The 24,293-nt window shown below is 37.8% G+C and overlaps 1 protein-coding gene across 2 annotated transcripts in view; it reads left to right on the top strand.

Annotated features, from left to right (window-relative positions):
• LOC131055574 (uncharacterized) overlaps positions 1–24,293 on the top strand; it is a 119,564-nt gene that overhangs the window by 21,742 nt on the left and 73,529 nt on the right. For both annotated transcript variants that reach the window (XM_057990040.2, XM_057990041.2), the window contains exon 4: positions 23,400–23,470. In XM_057990040.2, coding sequence (XP_057846023.1) covers positions 23,400–23,470 — 71 coding nt within the window. The remainder of the gene's footprint in view (positions 1–23,399; positions 23,471–24,293) is intronic.

Here is a 24,293-nt window from a genome sequence, read left to right as displayed (position 1 = left end):
TCTAGATGGTATCATATGACTTTTGCAAACAATTTTTGCTACACAACTTCTGAAATTTCTCACAGTACAGTTGCTCCATTTTTTGTTGGACAGTTGGACCTACTGGTTCTTTTCATGTTTTATGACCATCTAATCTTCAAACCAATTCAATTTGCTCATTCTTCTGTTGACATATGCTTTGTTCTTCTTCCCATTCTTGATGTTGTACAAACCTTCTTATGCCTTGCTAAAAATCCTTGAATATGCTTCTTCACCTTTTGCTACCCAGGCGAGTGCCATAGCTATGTATCTTACTGAGTTAATTAGTGGGTCGTCTACAACATTGGTCATTCAATTGTAATTGGTGCTTCCTCGAACCATGTAATGGATAGACAATGAATCATTCCTTCGGGCAGGTGCATTGGATGAAAGAACATTCATGGCATATGAGGATATTGAACAAGCTCTTCAAGTGCCAGTGGTATCATCTAGGTTCAATGATCCACTTGGTGAAGTATTTTTAGAGTTCAACATACAACTTGATTGAGTTACTTGTTTGTTTGGTTTTTGCCAACTATATATTAAATTGTATGGTCAATGGTGAATGCATTCTCCATTTATTGACCCGCTTTTGGATGTGTTGGTTGTTGGTGTATGTTTTATCATATACCGAACATTAGAATAAAATATCCAAGGATACTCTATCCTCTCCTAAACAAAATCACTACTTGTGCCAAGATTGTGAGAAAGACCACAAGGTGACTCCAAGGTCTATATGTGCGAACATGCGACTTTATGTTGGATAACTACCTTGGTTATGCATGCTGAAATACAAGGGGGACTTATGCTTGAAAACTATCGCTCACAAGCTAGGACTTAAAAAAATATGGCAATGAATGCTTTGTTTTTTTTTTTTTGATTTTCGGATTTTAGACTTATTCAAAAAAAGGATAAAAAGGATAAGGGTTAAGAAACTCTATGCTACTTCTAAGCTATGTCTGTGAACTCAAGAGACGGTAAAGATTGGGTGAAACCAGTAACGACACTTTGTTTCACCACACTTGGACAACTACGCAAAGCGGGTGCAATCTTCTAGGGTTGTGCTTAAGATTTTTATACTTGTGAATAATACCATCAATTGAACAATATTACTCAAAGTAGAAGTTAAGCATCCACATCAAAAGCTCAAGCTAACTTTACACATTGAACAAAAATCATCCATCCAAAGAAAGTATGAGCAAAAGTTTCACCAATTTAAACTATCAATCCTTCATTCATCTAACAACTTAAAAGCAAATTACTTAAAGAAAATCCATTCTATGTGTTGAAGAAAATATGGAACCATGCAACCATTTGATAACAATAAGATTTCAAAACAATATTGATAATGGACTTTTTATTATTCAAGTAGCTCTACACAACAATTTCATAAATCTCTCCACACTGAAATGAAATGAGAGAATGAGTTTATATAGAGTTTTTGAAAGCAAATGAAAGGCCGAGATCAATCTAAGATCAACGGTTGAGATTAAGACAATCTATCCCTAATTAGGGTTTTCCAAAATAAAATCAATATGCAGTGCATGCGAGACAAGTGGCACAAGGTGCTATCTTTTAGGATTGCACCCCCTTCTCCTGTTGAGAGGCATAATGTTCAATGAACTTGGACACAATCTGATCAACCTCCTCCATTGTGACATGTGGCAGCATACTGACCCTAAATTCTAATCCTTCCAAATCATCTGCACATACAACAAAAGTGATTTCCCAATCTAGCTCCTTTTTTTGGAAAGCATCTCTGATGGACAGGAGGTTTGATGCCTTCGACAAATTCTGCTTCAAGATTGGTTCAGTGGAGAAGAGTTCTTGTGTCTTTACCTTTAGGTTTTCTAGCCGCATATCCTTATCTTGGATAGTTTCTTTCTCAAGTACTTCTGCAGCTACAAGGAAAACCTTGTCTTGAATTTCTTTTATCTGCTTCTTATCTCTATCGGCATCAACCTTTACCTTCTCCAAGACCTCACTCCGTGCAACCAATGTCCAATGTCAACTGCTGAAATCATATATTGCCCTTGCTTCAATTATAGTCTTATTTATCAACTCTTGTTTCTGAACTCCTTTTAATGTTTTAAGGCATGGGATAATTTTGTCTTGAATGACTTGAAGCTCAGCCCATGCTTCTGCCATGCTTGCAATCCTGGAGAGTAAAGAGGAGGTTTGTCCATATGTCAATGCTAACCCTTCCACAAATGTGGCTGCCTCTTTACTTATGCTTTCCATCCATGCCTTGGTCTCTTTGGCTGTCACTGCTTCTTCCTCATAACTTCTGATTGTTTCCTGTAAATTCAAGAGTAGAGGAGCTTCTGGATTTGCTTGATCAAGCGGCTTAGTCAAATGCAGAATATAATCCCATAGGTGCTCAACTTCTTTCTTATATTCCTTTTCTACTTCCTTGTCTAGTCTTGCCTTCATGGAAGCAACTGAATTATCTAAGTCTTCAGCTTCCTACTTCTTGGTAGTTGGTCCTAAACTAATTGTAGTGATTTCATATTCATGGGGACCTATCTCCCTTTGCCTTATCTACTTTTGGCACAACAATCTGCACTGTGGGGCAACCGGCTTCATCTCTCTGGATGGTGGAAAACCTTCCGGTTGGCTTCTTTGTGGCTGATGAATACTAAGAGGGGGGGGGGGTGAATTAGTATGCCAAAAATTACTGTACTTAAAACACTTTACTAGTCTAGCAGTAAACCAGTAAAACAATTTAGCAAACAAACTGGTTAGCACACATGCAAACCAAATATCAAATAATGCATTCACCCACAGAAGCACAATCACCATAACACGAGATTTTGACGTGGAAACCCAAATGGGAAAAACCACGGTGAGATGAAACTCACAAGTAACTATCTGCAGAATAGGAACCAGACCGGTTAAGGTCATACAATGTTCTTTACCAGAACAGATCTTGTTAGGAATCTCAATTTCTGTTAGGAGATAAGTCCGATTAAAGACTACCTTGCTAGAGGATTTTAGATCCATAGATGTGAACCACCTTGTTAGAGGATTTACAAAAGGCTTTTTGGGCCTACCCCATTAAGGGCTTCAGACTTGTCAAAGATGGGAGTAATCAACAAGTCAGTGATCTAGCAAATAGCACAGATTGCTTGGTTAGATCCTTGATAGCTCGTTCCTAATGCATTTCAGCATTACTTCAGTCTTCAACACATTCACACTCTACCTTCTCTCACAGACTTGAACTTCTCTTCTATAATCACACTTACAAAAACTCATCTACCACCTTAAACCCTAGCAACAACCTAAAACCCTAGACATGATGTCCTTATAAAGGAATTTGATTTCATGTCGGTCCAATAGGATTACAATACAATTTCCTAGGTTCAATGCATCTGGACACTTTTGGTAACACAACACAAATGCATCGCCAAAGTGTCGGCACCGCCAAACAATCGGTGGATGGTAACTCATCACAAAATGCCGGTTGGTAACTCATCACAAACTATTACTGGTTCAAACAAAATACCGGTTTAAGCAAAATACCGGTTGCTGGTTTGACAAAATGAAGACTGGGAAATATGAGTTGTGCCGCTTCGTTCCTTCGTACCGCTTGAGATCCTCGAACTGCTTGGGGTCTTCATACTGCTTGAGACCGGTAAACACTTTATGCAAAACACCGATAGTCTAAAGACTATAATACATCATACCGGTTGGAACAAATACCGGTTGAGCTTTAACTTATACATACAAAAAGTGATCTCAAATCAAGTGTGTGTCCATCAATGACAATCATAGCATCAATCATAAAGAATGCCAACAATCTCCCCCTTTGGCATTGATGGCAACACTTAGGAAAATTTTGACATCTAAGTGTTTTACAACAAAAATATGCCATAATCAAAATTACTCCCCCTAAGCATATACACTATCCCTTTTGCAGAAAATACAATGTATACTACTCCTTAACAGAAATAACATGAAAGTATACACAGTATGCATCAAAATTTAAATACCAGTATACTTTTCCCCCTTTGCCAACAATGACAAAGTATAGCTGAATAACCCCTGTTCCTTTAGCATTAATAACTAATTTAAAGAGTTTATGACAATAAAAAGTGAAACTTGTCAAAAACTTATTTAAAGTCCTACATAAATGTCTTCATGGATAAAGACCACGATTCAAGCAATGAGGTAGCAACCTCATGCTTCGTTTGCATCTGATAAACCTACTCCTCCATGGCATCCATGGTACTTATCTCTTGAGTAATCGTTAGGGCATCTATATTGAGGTAGCATTTATGGAGAATTTGCAGTCTTGGCAGTAGGACCAGTTGAAGTTCCTGCAAATTACGTGTCCGGTTGCTTATCTCTGCCTCTAGTCTTGTAGACTGAAGTTGAAACCGGTGAGTAGTTTGTCCATATGTGGAGAAGGAGTCATATGACATCTTGAAGGTGCTAATAAATGACTACATATCAGTTTGCAGTTTGTCCTTCTAAGTGAGCACATCATCACAGAATAAATGAGGTTGACAAATCTTGCTGAGTAGTAGATTGCCCTCGTCCATTGCATCTCTAATGTCCTTCTGTGCCTTCTGAAGATCAGACCGGAGCTCTGTTAACTTTCTCACCAAGGCAGTGTCTAGAGCCTTTTGATGTTCCTTCTTGGCATTTGCTTCTGCAACCTCTTCCAGGCTTTGCACCTGGTCTTCTACAACCGTGCATAGGAGCTTCAATTGTGCAAGTGAGGAATCGGTACTGGGAAGGTTCGTACCGGGTATCGAACCGGTAAGAGTGTCCACAGCAACCTGGATCACATCTTGCTCCTTTTTCCTCCTTATCACTTCCAGGCGTTCTTGAGCAACCTTAATGCTCTGCAGCAACTCTGATTCGTTTGTGGACTGGAGGTCAATGGGACTAGTAATGTCAGCCGGTTTAGCCTGACTACCGGTTGCCATTGGGGTCTCCACTTGTGTGCTCTTTACCGCTGCTTCTTTGTCCTTGGCTTTTTGCTTATCTTCTTGAGCCTTCCTCTGCTCCTCTTCTTCTTTCTTTCTTTTCTCTTCTTCTTGTCTCTTCTCTTCATCTTTTCGCTTCGTCTCTTCTTCATCCTTCTTCTTCTCCTCTTCCTTCTTCCTCATCTCCTCTTCCTGTTTCTTCTCTTCCTCTTTCCGTTTCTCCTCTTCTTTCTTTTCCTCTTCCTTCTTCTTCTTCTCTTCCTCTTGTGTCTTATTTTCCTCTTCTCTTCTCTTCTTCTCTTCTTTTCTCTTATCCTCTTCATTTGCCTGTTTCTTCTTTTCTGCTTCTTGTTGCTTCTTTTCTTCTTTTGCCTACTTCTCTTGTCCTGTTCCTTTTGATGGTGTACCCTGAGTAATTTTTTCACCATCTAAGGCATCAACGTCAATGGGTTCCATTTGTTCAGTGACCGGTTCCCCTTCACTATCATATACTTCATCCGGTTTTGATATTTCCGGTTCTTGCTCAGCCTTCTTGTTGGCTTGACGCACTTCATGAGTATGTACAACAGTTGTCATATGAAGATGAGTGTCTTTTTCAACATCATCAATTCTCCCTTCTAATAACCAGAGTCTTCTCCTTCTAGTGAAGAAGAGTCCTTTGTTTTGGTTAATGACTTCAAATAGCTCAGAATTGGATAGGTCAGGAAAGTATTGGGCAAATACTTTCTCCCTTATTTCCTGTTCCTTCTCTATGGCAATGTGCCATTTGTTGTCTAAAGAATTATACAAAGAATCCGGTGTCTTAGATCTAATTTCTGAAGGCGACCGATCATTAACACACAAATACTTAATGATTTCCTGTTCAACTTCTTCCTTTTCATCATCATTGAAGTCATCAAAACAATCAATTAAATCATTCAGCAATTTTCTCCTAATATTCTTTATAGTTCTTTGACAATGTGTCAAAGGTTTGTAAGAAGAAATATCAATATTTACCGGTTAAGATGTTGCCGGTTCATTCTTTGTCTTTTTGTTCGTTTGCCTAGTCTTCTTAGGCGGTTCTTCTGACTTAGTTTCTTCTGAGTCTGGTGTATTGCTTTTGGTCTTCCGCTTCTTCTCAAAGACTTTGGCAGGTGCCACTTCCGGTTTCTTCTTAGCTGGTGACCGCTTGGTCACTTTGGGACTGGCTGCAGTAACCGGTGCCGATACTGAAGGCACTGCCTTTCCTTTCTTTATTGAGGGTTCTTCAACCGGTGTAACCCTTTCCAAATAGGTGCCGGTTCTCTTTGCCTTAGGATCAAGGGGTGAGGCGATTAGGGTAGAAGCATACCCGTCCAGCATATCATACATTACCTCATAGCCCAGAGGCTCCACTTCTTCCTGTCTGGGCTCAACGGCCTCCATTATGCATTCATCCATTTTGATGGTGAGGCAGATGTCTTCCTCATACTTTTTGACTATATCACCGGATATTCTTACCCTTTGGTTCATTTTGCATTTGAACTCATCAAAGTATTTGTTCAGTACTTCTGGATAGCTAGTTCCAACCGCTTGTAGACTTTCCTTGATTTGCTTTGTCACCGGTTAGTCAACAGACCACTGAATGTCACCTACTCCTGGAAAGTAGCCTTGGAAGTAAAAGAACAACCTAACCAGTAGTTGTCCAAACTTAAATCTCAGTGCATTGTCCTGTTTGATCGAATTAAGATTCAACAGAAGTTGTCTTTGCATACAAGTGCACAGATCAAACGATGCATCTTCCTTGATCATCCTGTAAGCGGCATTTACCGCTGCAGCAGAGACAGAATTAATTCTGCTAGCAGAGAACATCCGATAACCTATCACCATGTAGGCATACTTGACCAGATCGTCCTTGATTGAGTTGACGATCATTCCATGTGAGTTGCTTATTGAACCAGTGAGCTTGGACTTTTCAGTCTTGCTGACCTTCCTTAGGGCTGGCACTTCCCCTGTGTTACAGAAACCGGTGACGACATGAATCGCTTCCGGTGTGATGTCATGCGTCTGCTCTAAGTACATTTTATCACCGTGCACTTTGCTCAGAATGATGCGAATGTGATCATCTGAAAATTCTTCAAGAAAATAGACTGCGTTGTGGTTTCTTCTTTTCCAGAATGCTAAATTCCGGTTTAATCTTCTTATCCTTCTCGCAGAACAAACTCAACTAGGAATGGATTACAAGAGACCCTAAGTCTTCAATTTTACAATCAATGTAATCTGAAATGCCTTCCTCCACTATAACTTCAGCGGGTACTAGGGATAGGGCATTGTATTTTGCCTTTCGTTTGATGAAATCTACAGAATCAACAGGTGCACTCGAACTAGCATGTGATGCGGAAGCCATGATAAACAGAAAATTTTGAAAAATAACTTCGTAGATCGAAATTTAGGGCTTCGCAATTTGAACTTTGCTACACACTCCTTTGGTTGCTGAAACACCGCTTTGCGTTCTACACTTCTCCAATAGATGATTGCCTCAGATTCTTCTTCAGGATTTTGATAAATTCTTTGAATCGCAGTGTAAATCGCGTTTCTTCGCGCTAAACTTGAAAAACTTCTTCGCTCGAAAGATGATAAGTGAGAAATGATTTGAAAATTCCTCTTAAACAGGTTCTCCACCTACCATAATAAATGCTCCACTATTAGGGCGTAAACCCTAATTTGCCTTTTACTGTTTCCGGTCTTCTGCCGACTGACAGGTATTTCATACCGGTTAAGGTCTTTTACCGGTGTCAACCGGGGGTTCGAGATATTTCACCGTTTGCTCCCCCTAAGCTTTTTGTAGCTTAGTTTGCCGGTTCCAAAATTTCCACACTAGGTGCAGAAACCGGTTCTTCTTGCAACATTCCTGGTTTCTTTTTCCAGGTTTTGTTCATATCCGCTTGAACAGTTTCAATATCAATCTTTCCTTCCGGAGTGACCGGTATGTCATCCGATATGTTCTTTCTTGTTCTGCAGAATCTGGCAATGTGACCCGGTTTGTTGCAATGATAGCAGACCATTCCAGGTGCTCTCCATGGTCCATTATTCATGTTACCGTTCTTCCTCCTGCATGTTGCAGCAGTGTGACCATGACAATGACAAATCAAACAGTTTGCTCTCCATCCGGTTGTCGCTTGATAGCCACCACTACCTGACTGATGATTAAAGGTATTAAACCGGTTGGGATTCTAGTTCACAAAAGGTTCCGGACCAACTCTTTGAGTCCTCTGAGGATATCTTCCAGTGTTGTTCATAACAAACCTGCATTCAGATGCTCTATGCCCAAACTTGTTGCATGCATAACAATTACCATTGAACTTATTGGATCTAGGTACATTGTTTATAAAGTAAGGAAAATTATTGTAGGCTTTGCTCCTACACACATTAGCAGTATGTCCTTCTTTAAGACAGTTAAAGCAAACAGGTTTGAACTTTTGCTTACCTTTACCTTTGAATGCTGGTTGCTTCTTCAATGCTTCAACATTTGCACCAGAGGTCTCACCTTCCTCATGACCGGAGTAACCAAGTCCATCAGTATTCTTGACAGGTTTGGCCAATTCAAGCTTTTGCTCTAGTTTAACAATACTCTTGTTGAACTTAGCAAGTATTTCCTTTGACTCAAAGAGTTCTTTGGAAATAGCAGCATTTGTTTCCATCAAGTTTGCATTCTCGGAGATGGCTATGTTCAGTTCTCCTTGCATGTCTTCCTTTTCCACTTTGCTCGCATGGAGTTGAGCGGTTAGGGCACTGATTTCTTGTTTTAACTTGGAGATCTCATGATCTCTGTCTTTTACAAGATCTTCAACTTTCCTCCGGTTCTCAAGCTCTTGACACATTCGGATAGTCAGTCCTTCCAACTCCTTTCTTAGGTTGGAACTGGATTCATTCAGCTTTTCTACTTCTTGAATTAGGGCTTCCATGTCCGCTTCATCAGAGGAACTGTTTTCAGTTAGCTCCATCAGTTTTTCAGCATGTTCTCTCCTTTTTGCCTGAAAGGCCTTATATTTGACCATAAGTTTATCATAGGCTTGCTCAGACTGAGTGAGCCGATGAGTAAGTTCCCTCACAGTGTATTTCCCCATATCTCTTTCCAAGTGGTTAAACTTATAGAAAGGTTGGCTCTGATACCAATTGATGAATACTAAGAGAGGGGGGGGGGGGTGAATTAGTATGCTAAAAATTACTGTACTTACTAGTCTAGCAGTAAACCAGTAAAACAGTTTAGCAAACAAACCGGTTAGCACACATGCAAACCAAATAGAAAATAATGCATTCACCCACAGAAGCACAATCACCATAACACGAGATTTTGACGTGGAAACCCAAATGGGAAAAACCACAGTGAGATGAAACTCACAAGTAACTATCTGCAGGATAGGAACTAGACCGGTTAAGGTCATACAATGTTCTTTACCAGAACAGATTCTGTTAGGAATCTCAATCTCTATTAGGAGATAAGTCCGATTACAAACTACCTTGCTAGAGGATTTTAGATCCACAGATGTGAACCACCTTGTTAGAGGATTTACAAAAGGCTTTTTGGGCCTACCCGGTTAAGGGCTTCAGACTTGTCGAAGATGTGAGTAATCAATAAGTGAGTGATCTAGCAAATAGCACAAATTGCTTGGTTAGATCCCTTGATAGCTCGTTCCTAATGCATTCCAACATTACTTCAGTCTTCAACACATTCACACTCTACCTTCTCTCATAGACCTGAACTTCTCTTCTATAATCACACTTACAAAAACTCATCAACAACCTTAAACCCTAGCAACAACCTAAAACCCTAGACATGATGTTCTTATAAAGGAATCTGATTTCATGTCGGTCCAATAGGATTACAATACAATTTCCTAGGTTCAATGCATCTGGACACTTTTGGTAACACGACACAAATGCACCGCCAAAGTGTCGGCACCGCCAAAGTGTCGGCACCGCCAAAGTGTCGGCACCGCCAAAGTGTCGGCACCGCCAAACAATCGGTGGATGGTAACTCATCACAAAATGCCAGTTGGTAACTCATCACAGAGTATTACCGGTTCAAACAAAATACCGGTTTAAGCAAAATACCGGTTGCTGATTTGACAAAATGAAGACTGGGAAATATGAGTTGTGCCGCTTTGTTCCTTCGTACCGCTTGAGATCCTCGAACCGCTTGGGGTCTTCATACCACTTGAGACCGGTAAACACTTTCTGCAAAACACCGATAGTCTAAAGACTATAATACATCATACCGGTTGGAACAAATACCGGTTGAGCTTTAACTTATACATACAAAAAGTTATCTCAAATCAAGTGTGTGTCCATCAATGACAATCACAACATCAATCATCAAAAATGCCAACAGTGGCAACCTATTCTAATCTGGCCAAGAAATCTGCCATATCATCCTCTTCTTGAACTTCTATTCCTTGTGTCTTTACTATCAGCTCAACACATCAGGTGCAATGATCTCTTTTGATTGTGTGTTGTAGTGTATAGCACACTCAACTATCAGCTCAACACATTCTTTAGCCGGTGGAAATCCAGTTGCTTGGACGATGCCATTTCTCATCATCCGGTGAGCAATGGGTGTCTGTAGGTATCCATCATGCCCGTATATTCTCTTTTTGAATTCTTCTAAATCCACATGTCCAAGGTCAGTGTCTGTGACATTCTTCCATTTAGATTTGATCTTTGATTCTAGCTGCACTCCTTTACTGGTAAACTTCATTGGTGCTTTTCTGGAAGGTGCTCCCTTGGTGGTCATTAACTTGCAAAACACATGAAAAATCAATATTATTTTCAAGACAACTTGCTGAATTTAATTCTGATTTTCAGATCCTTTTACTTGAAAATTTCACTTTCAGCTTGTCAAAAAGTTAAATTTTTGCGAAAAAGCAGACTGAAAGTGAAGAATTTGGTTTAGAAATTGATGAATTTTGAGAGAAAGAAGACATAATAATAGAAGAATTCAGTCAAACTCAGATTTTGGGTATTCAAAATTGATCTTGTGACTGAAATTCACCTTCAATTTTGATGATTCTGTCTTAAAATCAGAAAAAAACACTTTGTTCTTGTGTTTCAACACTTAGAAAATTTTACTCCTTTAAAATTCCTCTTCAAAAATCAATTTTCACAAAAAATTGAGAGAGAAAACTTCTTCTCAATTTCACTCCAATCTTTCAATCTGAGTAATGAATTTTGAAAGTGACTAGTTGAAAATATATAGAGTTTAAGGATTTTAAATTTAGAAGCTTCATTTTTGTGTTTTTTTTTTTTTTTTGTTATTTTTATTATTTTTTTGTTTTTTACATTTTAAATCTTTCTAAAATGGAAAGTTTTATTTCTCTCTCAAATTCTAGATCTTTCTTCCAAATTCCAAAATTCTTGAATTTTCGAAAATCTTTCTAAGTGTTAAAATTATTTTCCCTTCGAAAATAATTCAGTGTTGGAAAATATTAAAAATATTTGATGTGTCAAGTTTATTTTCCAACCCGTTCGTTGATTGACCCTTGATTTCATGTGCAATTTTTTTGTCAAAATTATTTTTCCTTTAGCCAATTTTTTGTCTTTTGCCCTGGCAAGTTGATCATTGTCATGTCTAATGTCCAAGTCTTGGGCGAATTTTCATGTCTGGCTTAGGCATCTTCACATATTCCATTTATGCCTAGGGTAACTTGGTAGGTCTAATCATAGTTGAAAATCTCGGACTTGCCTCGGACTCGGACTCGGACTCGTGAAAGACTCGTGAAAGACTCGGCAAGGACTCGGCAAAAAGAAAAACTGTAGTTTTACCAAAAAACATAAAGAAATCAATGCATTTAGAGAGCATAAGAGCCATAATTGAAACATTACACATGTCATATACTCATAGTTTCAAACTTTCAACTCTAAAATGTATAACACCAAGATTTATTCAATGCTAATTATGCTGTTATATGGAGCCTAATCAGACTCGGAGGTTAAATTTTCCCTACTTCCATTGGCACAGTTTCCCCCTATATTTTTCGACAGGGGTTTGGGGGCAGCGCCCCCAAGTTGGGGTCAAGGGGCATCGCCCCTTGTGGGGTCAAGGGCCAAAAATACTTTTATTATTTTATAAAGGCGTCGGGTGTTATTTTTCACTCCCTCAGTTATGCCAAACGAAGGCAAATTTTTTTTAAAAAAACTCAATTTTAAAGCTTGCATGACTTTTTTTTTGGGTCACACGAGTCCATCTAAAAGACTCGCAAGTCCATGCAAAAGACTCGTGCAAGTCCTTGCAAAAGACTCGCGAGTCCTTGGCGAGTCGACTCGTGGCTCCCATGGACTCGCGAGTCCCTGGCGAGTCTATGAGTTTTAAAACTATGGGTCTAATGTCTTATTCATCTTGGCCAATTTTGTTTTCATGTCCAAAATTTGTAATTTCTTCTTCGGAGTGTGCTTAGCCAAGAGTGAGTGGTCTTCATAGAAGTTTGGATATCTTGTTTATCTTTGTCTTGGCCTTGAGCGAGTTTGGATGTTTATGTGCCAAGATTTGGCCATGTCTTTCTTTTCCCTTTCAACCTTGTCGTAGGCGAACTTGGTATAGGTTTACCATATTATCCTTCGCAATCAATTTCATGGGTGGACTTGGAGTATGCTTCGCCATCCTTTCTCAAGGCTAGGCAGGGTTGGAAGTTTGTTTGCCAACTTTGTTTTGACTTTTACCATGCCATGCCTAAGCGGTCTTGGAAGGGCTTATGCCAAGGTGGACTTGAGGTCTACTTCGCCATCTTGCGTTATGTTTTATCTCCTTGGGATTTTGCTTTCTATTTGCCAATTTGTGTTTGTCATCCTTTCATGCCATGTCCTTCTTCTTTTCTTTGCTAGGCGGAATTCACATGTTCTTGGACATGTTTGCTAGTGCTAGGCGGAGTTCACATGTGTTTGGACGTGTTGCTTTATGCCTAGGCGGAGTTTGAGGTTTCTTGGACATCATCCTTCATGCCTAGTGGACTTCATACCACTTCATGCTATCTTCTTCCTAGGCGGACTTTGAGGTGCATTGGACATGTAACCTTTTGACTTGGCAGAGTTCACATTTCCTTTGCCATGCCAAATTCCAAACATGCTGGGTGGAGATGGAAGCATGTTGGACATTCTTTATGTTGCTGACTTGACCTTGGGTAGGAGTTTAATTAACTCTTGCCATAGGTTTCTTAACTGAAGGTAGGAGTTTGCCAATTGTTTGCCAACTTCTTTCCTTGGCTAGGCGGACTTGTCCAATGGTTTTCCATTCTTCTCTTGGTTTGGGCGGGATTCATGCTTCTTGTGCTATGTTCAACTTGTGCCTTGGTGGAGTTGGCACTTCATTGGCCATGTCTTATCTTTCATGATTGAACTTCTGACTTCATGCCTTCCAACTTGAGCGAATTTTCATCTGGACAGCCATGTGCCTACTTCCATTGTCACCTTTATACTTGATCTGCCATGCTCATGCCAGGTTTATCTGGAACAAAACCCTAATTAGGGTTTCCACCTTGCCTTTTGCACTTGGAGACATAATTTTTCAATTCTAAAGACCTGGGCACTGGTCATATGGCTTGAGGAACAAACCCCTAATTAGGTTTTCTTTTTACACTTAGAGACCAAATTTTTCAATTCTGAGGACATGGGCACTGATCATATGGCCTAAGGCACAAAACCCTAATCCTACTTTCAAAAAAAGTAGAAAAAAGCAAAAAGCGGAAAAAGCAAGCCAAAAAAGCTGCTTCCCAGATTGTGCCCAAAGTGCCAAAAACAAAACTTTCTAAATTTAGAAAAAAGCAAAAAAACAAAAATTCCTAAAAATAAAAAATTGTCAGAAATGACCCAAAGCAATCGCGATCCTCGTCCTTTAGACCTTCTAAGCACTTTGACAATGTTCAAACACAAATTTGAGCTTGATTTCTCTATTTGGCTCGGGATGACTTCAAAACAACTTAAAACTCTCAGAGAAAATGGATCTATGAAACTGCAGAGCTAGGACAAAACCCTAAAAAGCAAAAACAGGGGGTCCCCATCTGCGATGGGGCAATGTGTAAATGTAAATAGACTGTTATTACTTTCTGAGCAATCAGAATTCTGAGACAACTAGTTTAAAGTTTTAGCATGGGATATAAGGAATGTAAAATCGATTTTATTAGTCTTATCGATTTGCTTCTGCAGATGAAAAGCAAACGATTATATTTACTACCGATCACAGTATATTGTTTTCTCCTATCGAATGTGTTATCAATGGAGAGTGTAGCGCATATATATCTTTTGTTTCATTGGATCGTGCCTCCACAGGGGGTCACGATCCTATGTGGAACCACGAGGGTAGCGCATATATATCTTTTGTTTCATTGGATCGTGCCTCCACAGGGGGTCACGATCCTATGTGGAACCACGTGGTTCCACATAGGGTCGTGACCCCGGTGTGGAGCCACGATCCTTCTACACTGGCGATCATTTCCTTTAATAAACTCCACAATGCATTAGCATAGCAATTAAATTTAGTTAATACTAACTAAATTTAATCTTAAATAAATCGCAAATGATAGACTTAGTTTCTGTGTGCTGATAAAACTAAGGAGATGGATTTATTTTGCTGAGTGTTACGACTGAGACTATGATTAACACTCCCTCTTAGTCTTAGGAGTATAGACCTAAAAATTAATTTAGCTCACCACTAACGTGGTTCCACATAGGGTCGTGACCCTTGTGTGGAGCCACGATCCTTCTACACCGGCGATCATTTCCTTTAATAAACTCCACGATGCATTAACTATAGCATAGCAATTAAATTTAGTTAATACTAACTAAATTTAATCTTAAATAAATTGCAAATGATAGACTTAGTTTCTGTGTGCTGATAAAACTAAGGAGATGGATTTATTTTGCTGAGTGTTACGACTGAGACTATAATTAACACTCCCTCTTAGTCTTAGGAGTATAGACCTAAAAATTAATTTAGCTCACCACTAACGTGGTTCCACATAGGGTCGTGACCCCTGTGTGGAGCCACGATCCTTCTACACCGGTGATCATTTACTTTAATAAACTCCACGATGCATTAACGATAGCATAGCAATTAAATTTAGTTAATACTAACTAAATTTAATCTTAAATAAATCGCAAATGATAGACTTAGTTTCTGTGTGTTGATAAAACTAAGGAGATGGATTTATTTTGCTGAGTGTTACAACTGAGACTATAATTAACACTCCCTCTTAGTCTTAGGAGTATAGACCTAAAACTTAATTTAGCTCACCACTAATCTCATGAGAATTACATCACCTAGGTGTGAAGTATCATCGTGTGATACTCAGGATATACTCACTTTGATATCCAATTTTAAGTATCAGCCTGTGATACTAAGGATATACTCACTTTGATATCCCTGTTTTAAGTATCAGCATGTGATACTAAGGATATACTCACTTTGATATCCTTGTTATAGTATGTGCACTGACATTAATCCGCTTACATAATGTCTACTATAACTTATCATATTATTGATATTCAAATTGTCTGATTTTCAGTTTATATGATCTTTCAAACATTTATAAGATCGTCACCTTACAATGTTAAAATACAAGTGTTCATTAACTAAAGAATCGTCATCCTTTAGGAGTGAACACAGGGAAAGGTTACATACTTCATATACTCAAATATATGACCAAGAAGTTCACATAAATTTTAGACATCAATTACATTTTAATCATACCAAGATACCTCCTGAAGTGATCAATTTTCACTCTTGCTAGGGGTTTGGTGAGAATGTCAGCTGTCTGATCTCCTATATTGACATATTCCAGTCTTATTACCTTTCTCTTTGTCATGTCTCTTACATAGTGATATGGGATCTCAATGTGCTTGGATCTATCATGAAAAACTGGATTCACTGAAAGTTTAATGCAGCTCTGATTGTCACAATGAATGATAGTAGGCTTCAGACTTTCACCAAACAGTCCTACTATCAATTTCCTCAACCATACGGCTTCCTTAGCTGCCATGGATGCAGCTATATATTCAGCCTCTGTGGAGCTCTGAGCTACGGATGATTGTTTTCTGCAGATCCAAGATACCATAGCTGACCCTAAGCTGAAACAGCATCTTGAAGTGCTCTTCCTATCTATCACTCTTCCAGCCCAGTCTGAATCAAAGTATCCATGTAGGTTCAATGCAGTGTGTTCATAATATAGTCCATAGTCCAAGGTACCTTGTAGATATCTTAATATATGCTTTACTGCAACTAAATGTATTTCTTTGGGTTCAACCATGTGTTGGCTGAGTGCATTTACTACATAACATATATGAGGTCTGGTATTGACTAGGTACATTAATGATCCAATAATCTGTCTGTATAATGTTGGATCTGCAAATTTGGAATCTGCTATAGCTTCTTTTAGTTTATGTAGGTTTGTTTCCATAGGAGATGACATTGGCTTACAATTCATCATTCCAAATCTCTTCAGAATGTCAATGGTGTATTTACCTTGATTTAGATAAATACCATCTGGTTTTTGCCATATCCAAGGAAATAATGGAGTAGACCTAAATCCTTCATCTCAAACTCTGAAGCTAGTTCTTGTTTGCATTTTGCAATGAGATGATCTTCGCCTGTAATTAAAAAGTCATCTACATATAATATGAGTATCAACATTTCACCTTTGATTATTTTGAAATACAGATTTGGATCAGCAATGTTTTTAGAGAAACCTATCTCTAATAAGTAACTGTCAATTCTTTCGTACCATGCTCTGGGAGCTTGTTTAATCCATACAGTGCTTTCTCTAACTTGCATACATGTGTTTTAGCATTATTTACCTCAAATCCCTCAGGTTGCTCTAGATATACTTCTTCTTCAATTGTTCCATTCAAAAATGCAGTTTTTACATCCATTTAATGAACTTTCCATCCTTTGGATGCTGCTATAGCCAGGATTGTTTTGACAGAAGTGTATCGTGCAACAGGTGCAAATGTTTCTTCATAGTCAATTCCTTCCTTCTGAGAGAAGCCTCGAGCAACAAATCTTGCCTTATGTTTTTCTATACTGCCATCAGCAGCATGCTTAATTTTAAAGAGCCATTTAGGAGATACAACTGATTTTCCTTTAGGTCTAGGCACAATTTTCCACACATCATTCTTTAAGATAGATTGATATTCCTCTATCATGGCATCCTTCCATACTTGCTGTTTAAGAGCCTCTCCGACACTTGAAGGTTCAACATTTATGAGATCTGTCATTAGAGTAACATAGTTAGAAAACTTTGAAGGTCTTTTGCTTTCTCTAACTGTTCCTCTAGGTGCTGCAAAGGATTCTGCTTCCTGTACTGTTTTAGTGGCCCATAGTGGTCTCTTCCTGGGATTCTCTGTTGTAGTGTTCTCAAGTTCCAAGGTGTTATCCTCAGGATGCTCCCTTTGAGTTTTAGAAAGAGAATCTTCTTCCAAATTAATGGAATTAGTTGGGATTTCAGGTATGATGGAACTCCTTGTTTTGTTAATAGCTATATCTTCCTCAAATATGACATCTCTGCTTAATTCTATTTGTCTTTGACCAGGGATGAATATTCGGTAGGCTTTAGATGTTTCACTATATCCTACAAAAATCCCTTTCTGTCCAGTAGGTTCTAATTTAGTTCTTTTCTCCTTAGGTACATGAATATAAACAGGACATCCAAATATTTTGAGATGGCTAATATCAGGTTTAATTCCAGTAAAGACTTCTTCAGGAGTTTTGTCACCAATATGAGAGTGAGGACATCTGTTTTGAATGTATACAGCGATATTAGTGGCTTCTCCCCAAAGTGCAGTTTCTAGGTTCTGATCTAACAACATAGCTCTTGCCGCTTCTACTATTGTTCTATTTTTTCTTTAAACAACCCCGTTTTGTTGAGGATTGTAGGGTACAGTGAACTCCCTCTTAATCCCAACATCTTTACAAAACTCTTTAAATACTTCTGATGTGTGTTCCCTACCATTGTCAATCCTAAGAGTTTTGATTTTCCTACTAGAGTGATTTTCTGTAATAGATTTGAACTCTTTAAATTTCCTAAGAATATCTTCAGATTCTTTACTTTTAAGGAAATAAATCCAAGTTTTCCTAGAAAAATCGTCTACAAAGATTACATAGTATAATGCGTTTCCTAGTGATGGTTCAGACATAGGCCCACATAAGTCAGAGTGAACTAGTTCTAGTACTCCTTTAGTTTTTCTAGAACTGCAAGGAAAAGAGCTTTTAGTTTTTTTCCCTAGTGCACATCCTTTACAAACATCTGAATGAATTGGCTTTAGTTTAGGTAGTCCTGTGACTAATTTCTCCATAGAGGGTAGAGCACGAAAATGTAGGTGCCCTAGTCTTCTATGCCAAATTTCTGCTTGGTCCATGACTTCATGAAGTAAGGTTTGATTTGGCTCATTACACAATTCATATAGGTGCCCTTGTCTGTAACCAATCACTTGTGCTCTTTTGAAGGTGGCTGTTTTTGGCCATGCCGTTACCTTTCCTTCTATGAATGAGACTCTATATCCGTCATCCTCAAGTGCAGAGATAAGAGACTTAAGTTCCTTTTTATGCCTGGTACAAATAGTACCCCGGTGAGTTGGATTGAGATTCTAGACTTCAGTCTGATTGTACATGTCCCGACACCTTTTACAGGATGTGCAAAGTCATCCCCTATTGTTACCTCTTCATTTGATCCCTTTTCCATTGAGTCTAGTAATTCTCTGAATCCGGTGACATGTCTTGACGATCCACTGTCTATCACCCAAGTGTTAGACTTGTTTGAAGCTTGACTTGATAGTGCTGAATACAATACAAACTTCTCAGATTCAAGTTCTGTGTTCCTCTCTACTTTGGCGAATGATGCCTGCTGTTTTATTTTGTCATGACAATTAAATGACATATGTCTGTACTGATCACATCTATGACATTGGATTTTTGACATGTCTTTCTTATGAAAGCTTTTCCCATAATGGGATTTTCTCTTCTTGAAGTTTCTCTTCTTGCCTTTCTTACGGGAGTCGGTATTCAGAATGTGGAGGTCCTCATCTTTAGTTTTGTGATTTCCCCCTTTCATTTGCCTTGATTCTTCAAGGAGACAATCATCCCTTAGTCGATCAAATTCTGTGAATTTATCCCTTGCATTTATGCCTTGTTTGAATGATTCCTAGGATTTAGGTAATCCGTCTAGGGTAATCATTGATGGTTCTTGCTTCTCGACATGATAATCAAGTTTTTGCAGTTGATCTTTGAGTGAACCTATCCTCATGAAGTATGAGTTTATTGTTTCACCTTTATTTATACTTATGTGGTTCAACTGTCTTTTTAGAGCTAGGGTTTTGCTCGGATTGTTTATTTCATACGTCCTTTCAAGGGTTTTGAACATTTCATATGCGTTGTCATATTTTAATATAAGTGGTATTATGTGATCCCTTACTGCATCTATCATGATTTTTACAGCTTTATCATTTCCCTCATTCCATACAGTTTTCTCAAGTTCGTCTTCAGGTTCGGGCTTGTCTTCTTTTATGAATTTGATTACTTTGTTCTCTTTTAACACTATCATAATTCTGACTTTTCAAGCCACATAATTTGCTGCTTCTTCGAGTCTGTCCTCGAATCTGATTGTGTTTGCCATTTTAGAATTCTTCAATTTTGTAAACTTCACTTTAGTCTATTCGGATCTTAAGTAGTTAGGCTCTGATACCATGTAAATGTAAATAGACTGTTATTACTTTCTGAGCAATCAGAATTCTGAGACAACTAGTTTAAAGTTTTAGCGTGGGATATAAGGAATGTAAAATCGATTTTATTAGTCTTATCGATTTGCCTTTGCAGATGAAAAGCAAACGATTATATTTACTACCGATCATAGTATATTGTTTTCTCCTATCGAATGTGTTATCAATGGAGAGTGTAGCGCATATATATCTTTTGTTTCATTGGATCGTGCCTCCACAGGGGGTCACGATCCTATGTGGAACCACGTGGTTCCACATAGGGTCGTGACCCCTGTGTGGAGCCACGATCCTTCTACACCGGCGATCATTTCCTTTAATAAACTCCACGATGCATTAACTATAGCATATCAATTAAATTTAGTTAATACTAACTAAATTTAATCTTAAATAAATCGCAAATGATAGACTTAGTTTCTGTGCGCTGATAAAACTAAGGAGATGGATTTATTTTGCTGAGTGTTACGACTGAGACTATAATTAACACGATGTGTGAAATAGGTCACAACATTGGTTCATTTCGTTCTGTTGATGATTGAAGTTTCCTTAATTGGTTTTCCTTTTTATTTCTAGCTGAAGCAATCACACTAGATCATTTCTCTTCTGTTGTAGAAAGCTCACTGGTTGTGGAAAGCTCAGTTTATGATCAGGCTGTTTTGGCTGCTAGTGGGAAATTCAGCACACAGATTTTGCTTTTTCTACTATACTGTAACAAGTTTTGAAAATGTTACCTATTGTTACTTTGATCACTTTTTTTTTTGTCATCTAGAAGACGACTTTTCTTTTGGGTGGGGATGCTGTAGTTAGCATATAATGCCTTAACTATGTTTTGTTAATATGGCTGTGTCTGTCTATGTATTAATTTTTGTTTGGCAATTGTTGGCCCTTCAAATAAACTTTACATAGTCAAGAAAAGGAGTCTGATCCTTGGCTTAATCATCTTTGGTATACCTTCATATTAGGATAAAAGTATATTTTACTGCTCTATTTGTTCATTATGTCAAGTATGATTTTATTAGAAAGAAGAGTAAACGGGATTTTCATACCAGGTAAGAGCACAACCACATAGTTTCAATATTGCAAAATAATTTTGTTGTTGCGGACTCATTTTATGCAAACTGAAATAGACCTGTTTGTGTGCAATCCATTGATCTAGTTTCTTTGCATTCGCTTCATCGAGTGGTTGGATGTTGATTTTAGCGTCAGCCTTAAAGAAAATATTGCTCCCTCCTGAAGGTGTCTTCTCTTGTTCTTGATCAGTCCTTTTGGACTGTTCCTCTTTTTCTTACTCTCTTTCTATATCCAATGTCTGAGTTATGGCTTGGAAAATGCTCTTAGGCATGTTGATTTTACCCATAAGCCTGTAGATCCAGGAAACATACTTCTCTGACCTTTTGAATCTTTCTTCTGTATCTGGCCATCCTTGTTGATCTATTTCAATCCCTATTATCAATTTCAGGTTCAAATGGGTTCAAATCTCCACTCCCACTTGATCTGGTGATGGGCATAACATGGAATTCTCATCTACCATATTTAAAATCTAATAAAATCAGGTATTTCTAACATGTTTTAATACCACCCGATCCCTAAACTGAAGCAGATATTCCTCAACAGCTCCTTACCAACATATTTTTGACTATTACACCCTACTCAAACACTGCAAAACAACTGATTGGTGAGATAAGTTAATTACTTGCATATCAAACAAACACAGAATAACATTTTAAATGTGGAAAAAAAAGAACGGTGCAAGACATTGACCGTAGACATAATATACCCTGAAAACGGGGAGAAATCCTACCAACTCCTCGTTCCACTATATCCAGTCATTGCTACATTCTTGAAGTATGACATAACATCAAAAACAAGCTCTTCAAGTTGACAATCAAGCTAGAACATCTGCAATGAAGTTTGCAACCTCAAAAATGGTACTCCATAGTCAACTTTCCTACAAAATTAACATGAGGATCCAAAGTGAGCTTACCTTTTCACAAAATTAGGAAGAGCTACATGTAGCCTTCCCATGTCTCTGTTGGAGGCAAAAGGCATTTCCCATACTTGGGAGACAAAGAACCATCCAAACCCCTTGAACTTACTTTTCCTTTCTGATTAAAACCAGTGCTTGCATAAGGCAGTGATTCCAAAACTGCTAGTTGACAACACAGGATGGTCATGAACCAACCACTAACTGTTAGAACTGCATTCGGGGAAGTCTGGCAGTTGTTAAATTGCTTGTGATGATTTCGAAATTGCCACTTGAGGAGCCTAGCAGTTTCATCATCTCACAAAAATTGCTTCTTTGTCTGCTTGCACACCTGCCCTCTACTTTCCTGCAATGCTCTGGGTAACACCAAGGCTTCATCTGACTCTTATGCAGACATTGACTTCTGAAATTGATGATCAACAATCTCCTAGATGAAGGGAAACACTTGGATAATCTCCTCACTAGAAATGGATACAACCAATTACTCGATTGTGAAGCAATGATCTGTTTTATGGTTCATCCAGGCATTGATTAATAGGGTTACATAGACCAAAGAAATTCCTCTGTTACAATGCTTTTGTTACAACAGGTTGAAGATGCAAGTCCTGATGTATGTGGTCTTCTTCCTCTTCACTGCATTTGCAAGGCATTAAATAAATTCTAAGTTGCCGGCAAAATTTTGAAAAGGGCTTTGGGTTCGTCAGTACAAAAACAATGTAAAAATTATATATATATATATAAAATTAAAAATATAATATATTATAATATCATATAATATAATATAATATATATTATTTTATATTATAATATGAATATACAATAATATTATATAATATAATATATTATTAATTTATTATATAATATTAATTATTAATATAATATACTATATATTATATTATAGAATATAATATTAATACAATATTATTTTATATTATATAATATAATTTAATGTAATTCAATGACCATAGTGCATTCATATATTTAAAATATGATAGCCAACCTATAAAAATGGATGAATGATTGTTTCTGTGGGGTGAAAATTAATTTAAACAATTAAAAATTTCCCCCGCTGCCTATATTCTGCCGGAACTTCTATTTCTTGGGCTGCAAATAGTTGCCGTTTAGTTGCAGTGACAGATGACTGCCATTGTTTTTTGTGGATGACATAGCAGATATACGGACCGGTGAGCGAACCGGACCAGTAACACAAACCCCATGCGAACTAGACCGGTATCTGGCTGCCCAGCCAGCGAACCCGGTAACTTAGAATAAATTTCATAGCTGTCTAGTACTCTCATATCATGTAGTGAGGCAGTATCTCTGGTTAAGATTCATTAAACCTTCCAAGTTTGCTTCTGTGGTTTATTCTTATTTTCTCAATTCAGTGGCTCTTTGGCTTCTGCAAAACTGGGTTTGTTTGTCTAACATGCTATATTTGAACTGTGGTGATTCCTATTTCAGAGGGTCACCAGGTTACTTCTAATGCATTAACGATTGATTTTAATGGTCTGGATGTGCTGGTTACATGTCTGCTGTATGGCATGTTTTTCAGTAATATGAAACTGAAATTCTCATAGTCAAATGATCAAGTTATTAACCACATGCAATCTTCCTATGTTGATATTTTAAACAACCTCTCTCAGGAACACGCTGATTTTCATGATCATTTTGGCTAAGTAATTAAATTGATTATTCTCTGACAACCATTGAGGTATCCCATCTCATATCTTTTAGTATTATTCATGATGCAGTGACATTCCTTGCAGACCTTGGTGGCCTCTATGCAATAAGCATTGCTTTGTTCTATTATCTACTAGCACAAGTAAGTCTTTTAACTTTAAAACTTTACCATTTTATAGACAGTGGTTTTTTAGTGCATACCTTGGAATCTTTTGTGCTTTTTAAAATAATGGACTTAAAACTAAATTGATATTAAAACCAATGTTTATGGATATGAATGTTTTAATATGAGAAATGAGTTCTTATTTATATTTCAAATTATGCAAATAGATGGTTTCATGGAGAGTTAGTTATGCTGTATGCAGCTATTCTTAATACACAATGTTTGGCTTCTTAATTGTTGATCCTCACTTTTGTTTCCACTTCCAAATGTTTCTTGTCTAGATAAAGAAAAGAACAGCCACAGGTAAAATGGCTACCATAACAAAGTGATACCATTTGAATGTGAGTAAACTAAGATAGAATGGGAAAGAGGGTGATATGGTTAAAGAAACCTATTATTATTTAATTAAGCATGCTGAAGTTGTATTGGAATTGGGAACAATCCTTATATAAACCTCATGAGGATTGCTTGTGTGGCCTTCAAAATCAAGTGAAATCTAGAAAAAATCATCATCCTCACTATTGATGGTTATTTGATGGGTTTCTCAAATCATTATCCCAAACGTTCCTTCAGTTGCAGTTCTTAGATGAAAAGAAAGTACTATTCCTTTTTTGGAATTGTTAAGGGCTTCTTTGTTTCTCCTTCCTCCTAATGATGCTAGCACTAACTGAAGACTGTGTTTTTGTCAATAAATAATTGCTTCTGTTAAGTACGAGGTTGTGTTAAATTATTCTAGCATTTCTATGCCTTATTTACTGTGCCAACTAAAGAACAGTGTGTCCACTTGCTTATGGTCTCGACT

The sequence above is a fragment of the Cryptomeria japonica genome, chromosome 10, assembly GCF_030272615.1.
Source record: "Cryptomeria japonica chromosome 10, Sugi_1.0, whole genome shotgun sequence".
NCBI lineage: Eukaryota > Viridiplantae > Streptophyta > Pinopsida > Cupressales > Cupressaceae > Cryptomeria > Cryptomeria japonica.
Note: the sequence above shows the minus strand (reverse complement) of the source record. Positions and strands in the feature narration are given on the sequence as shown.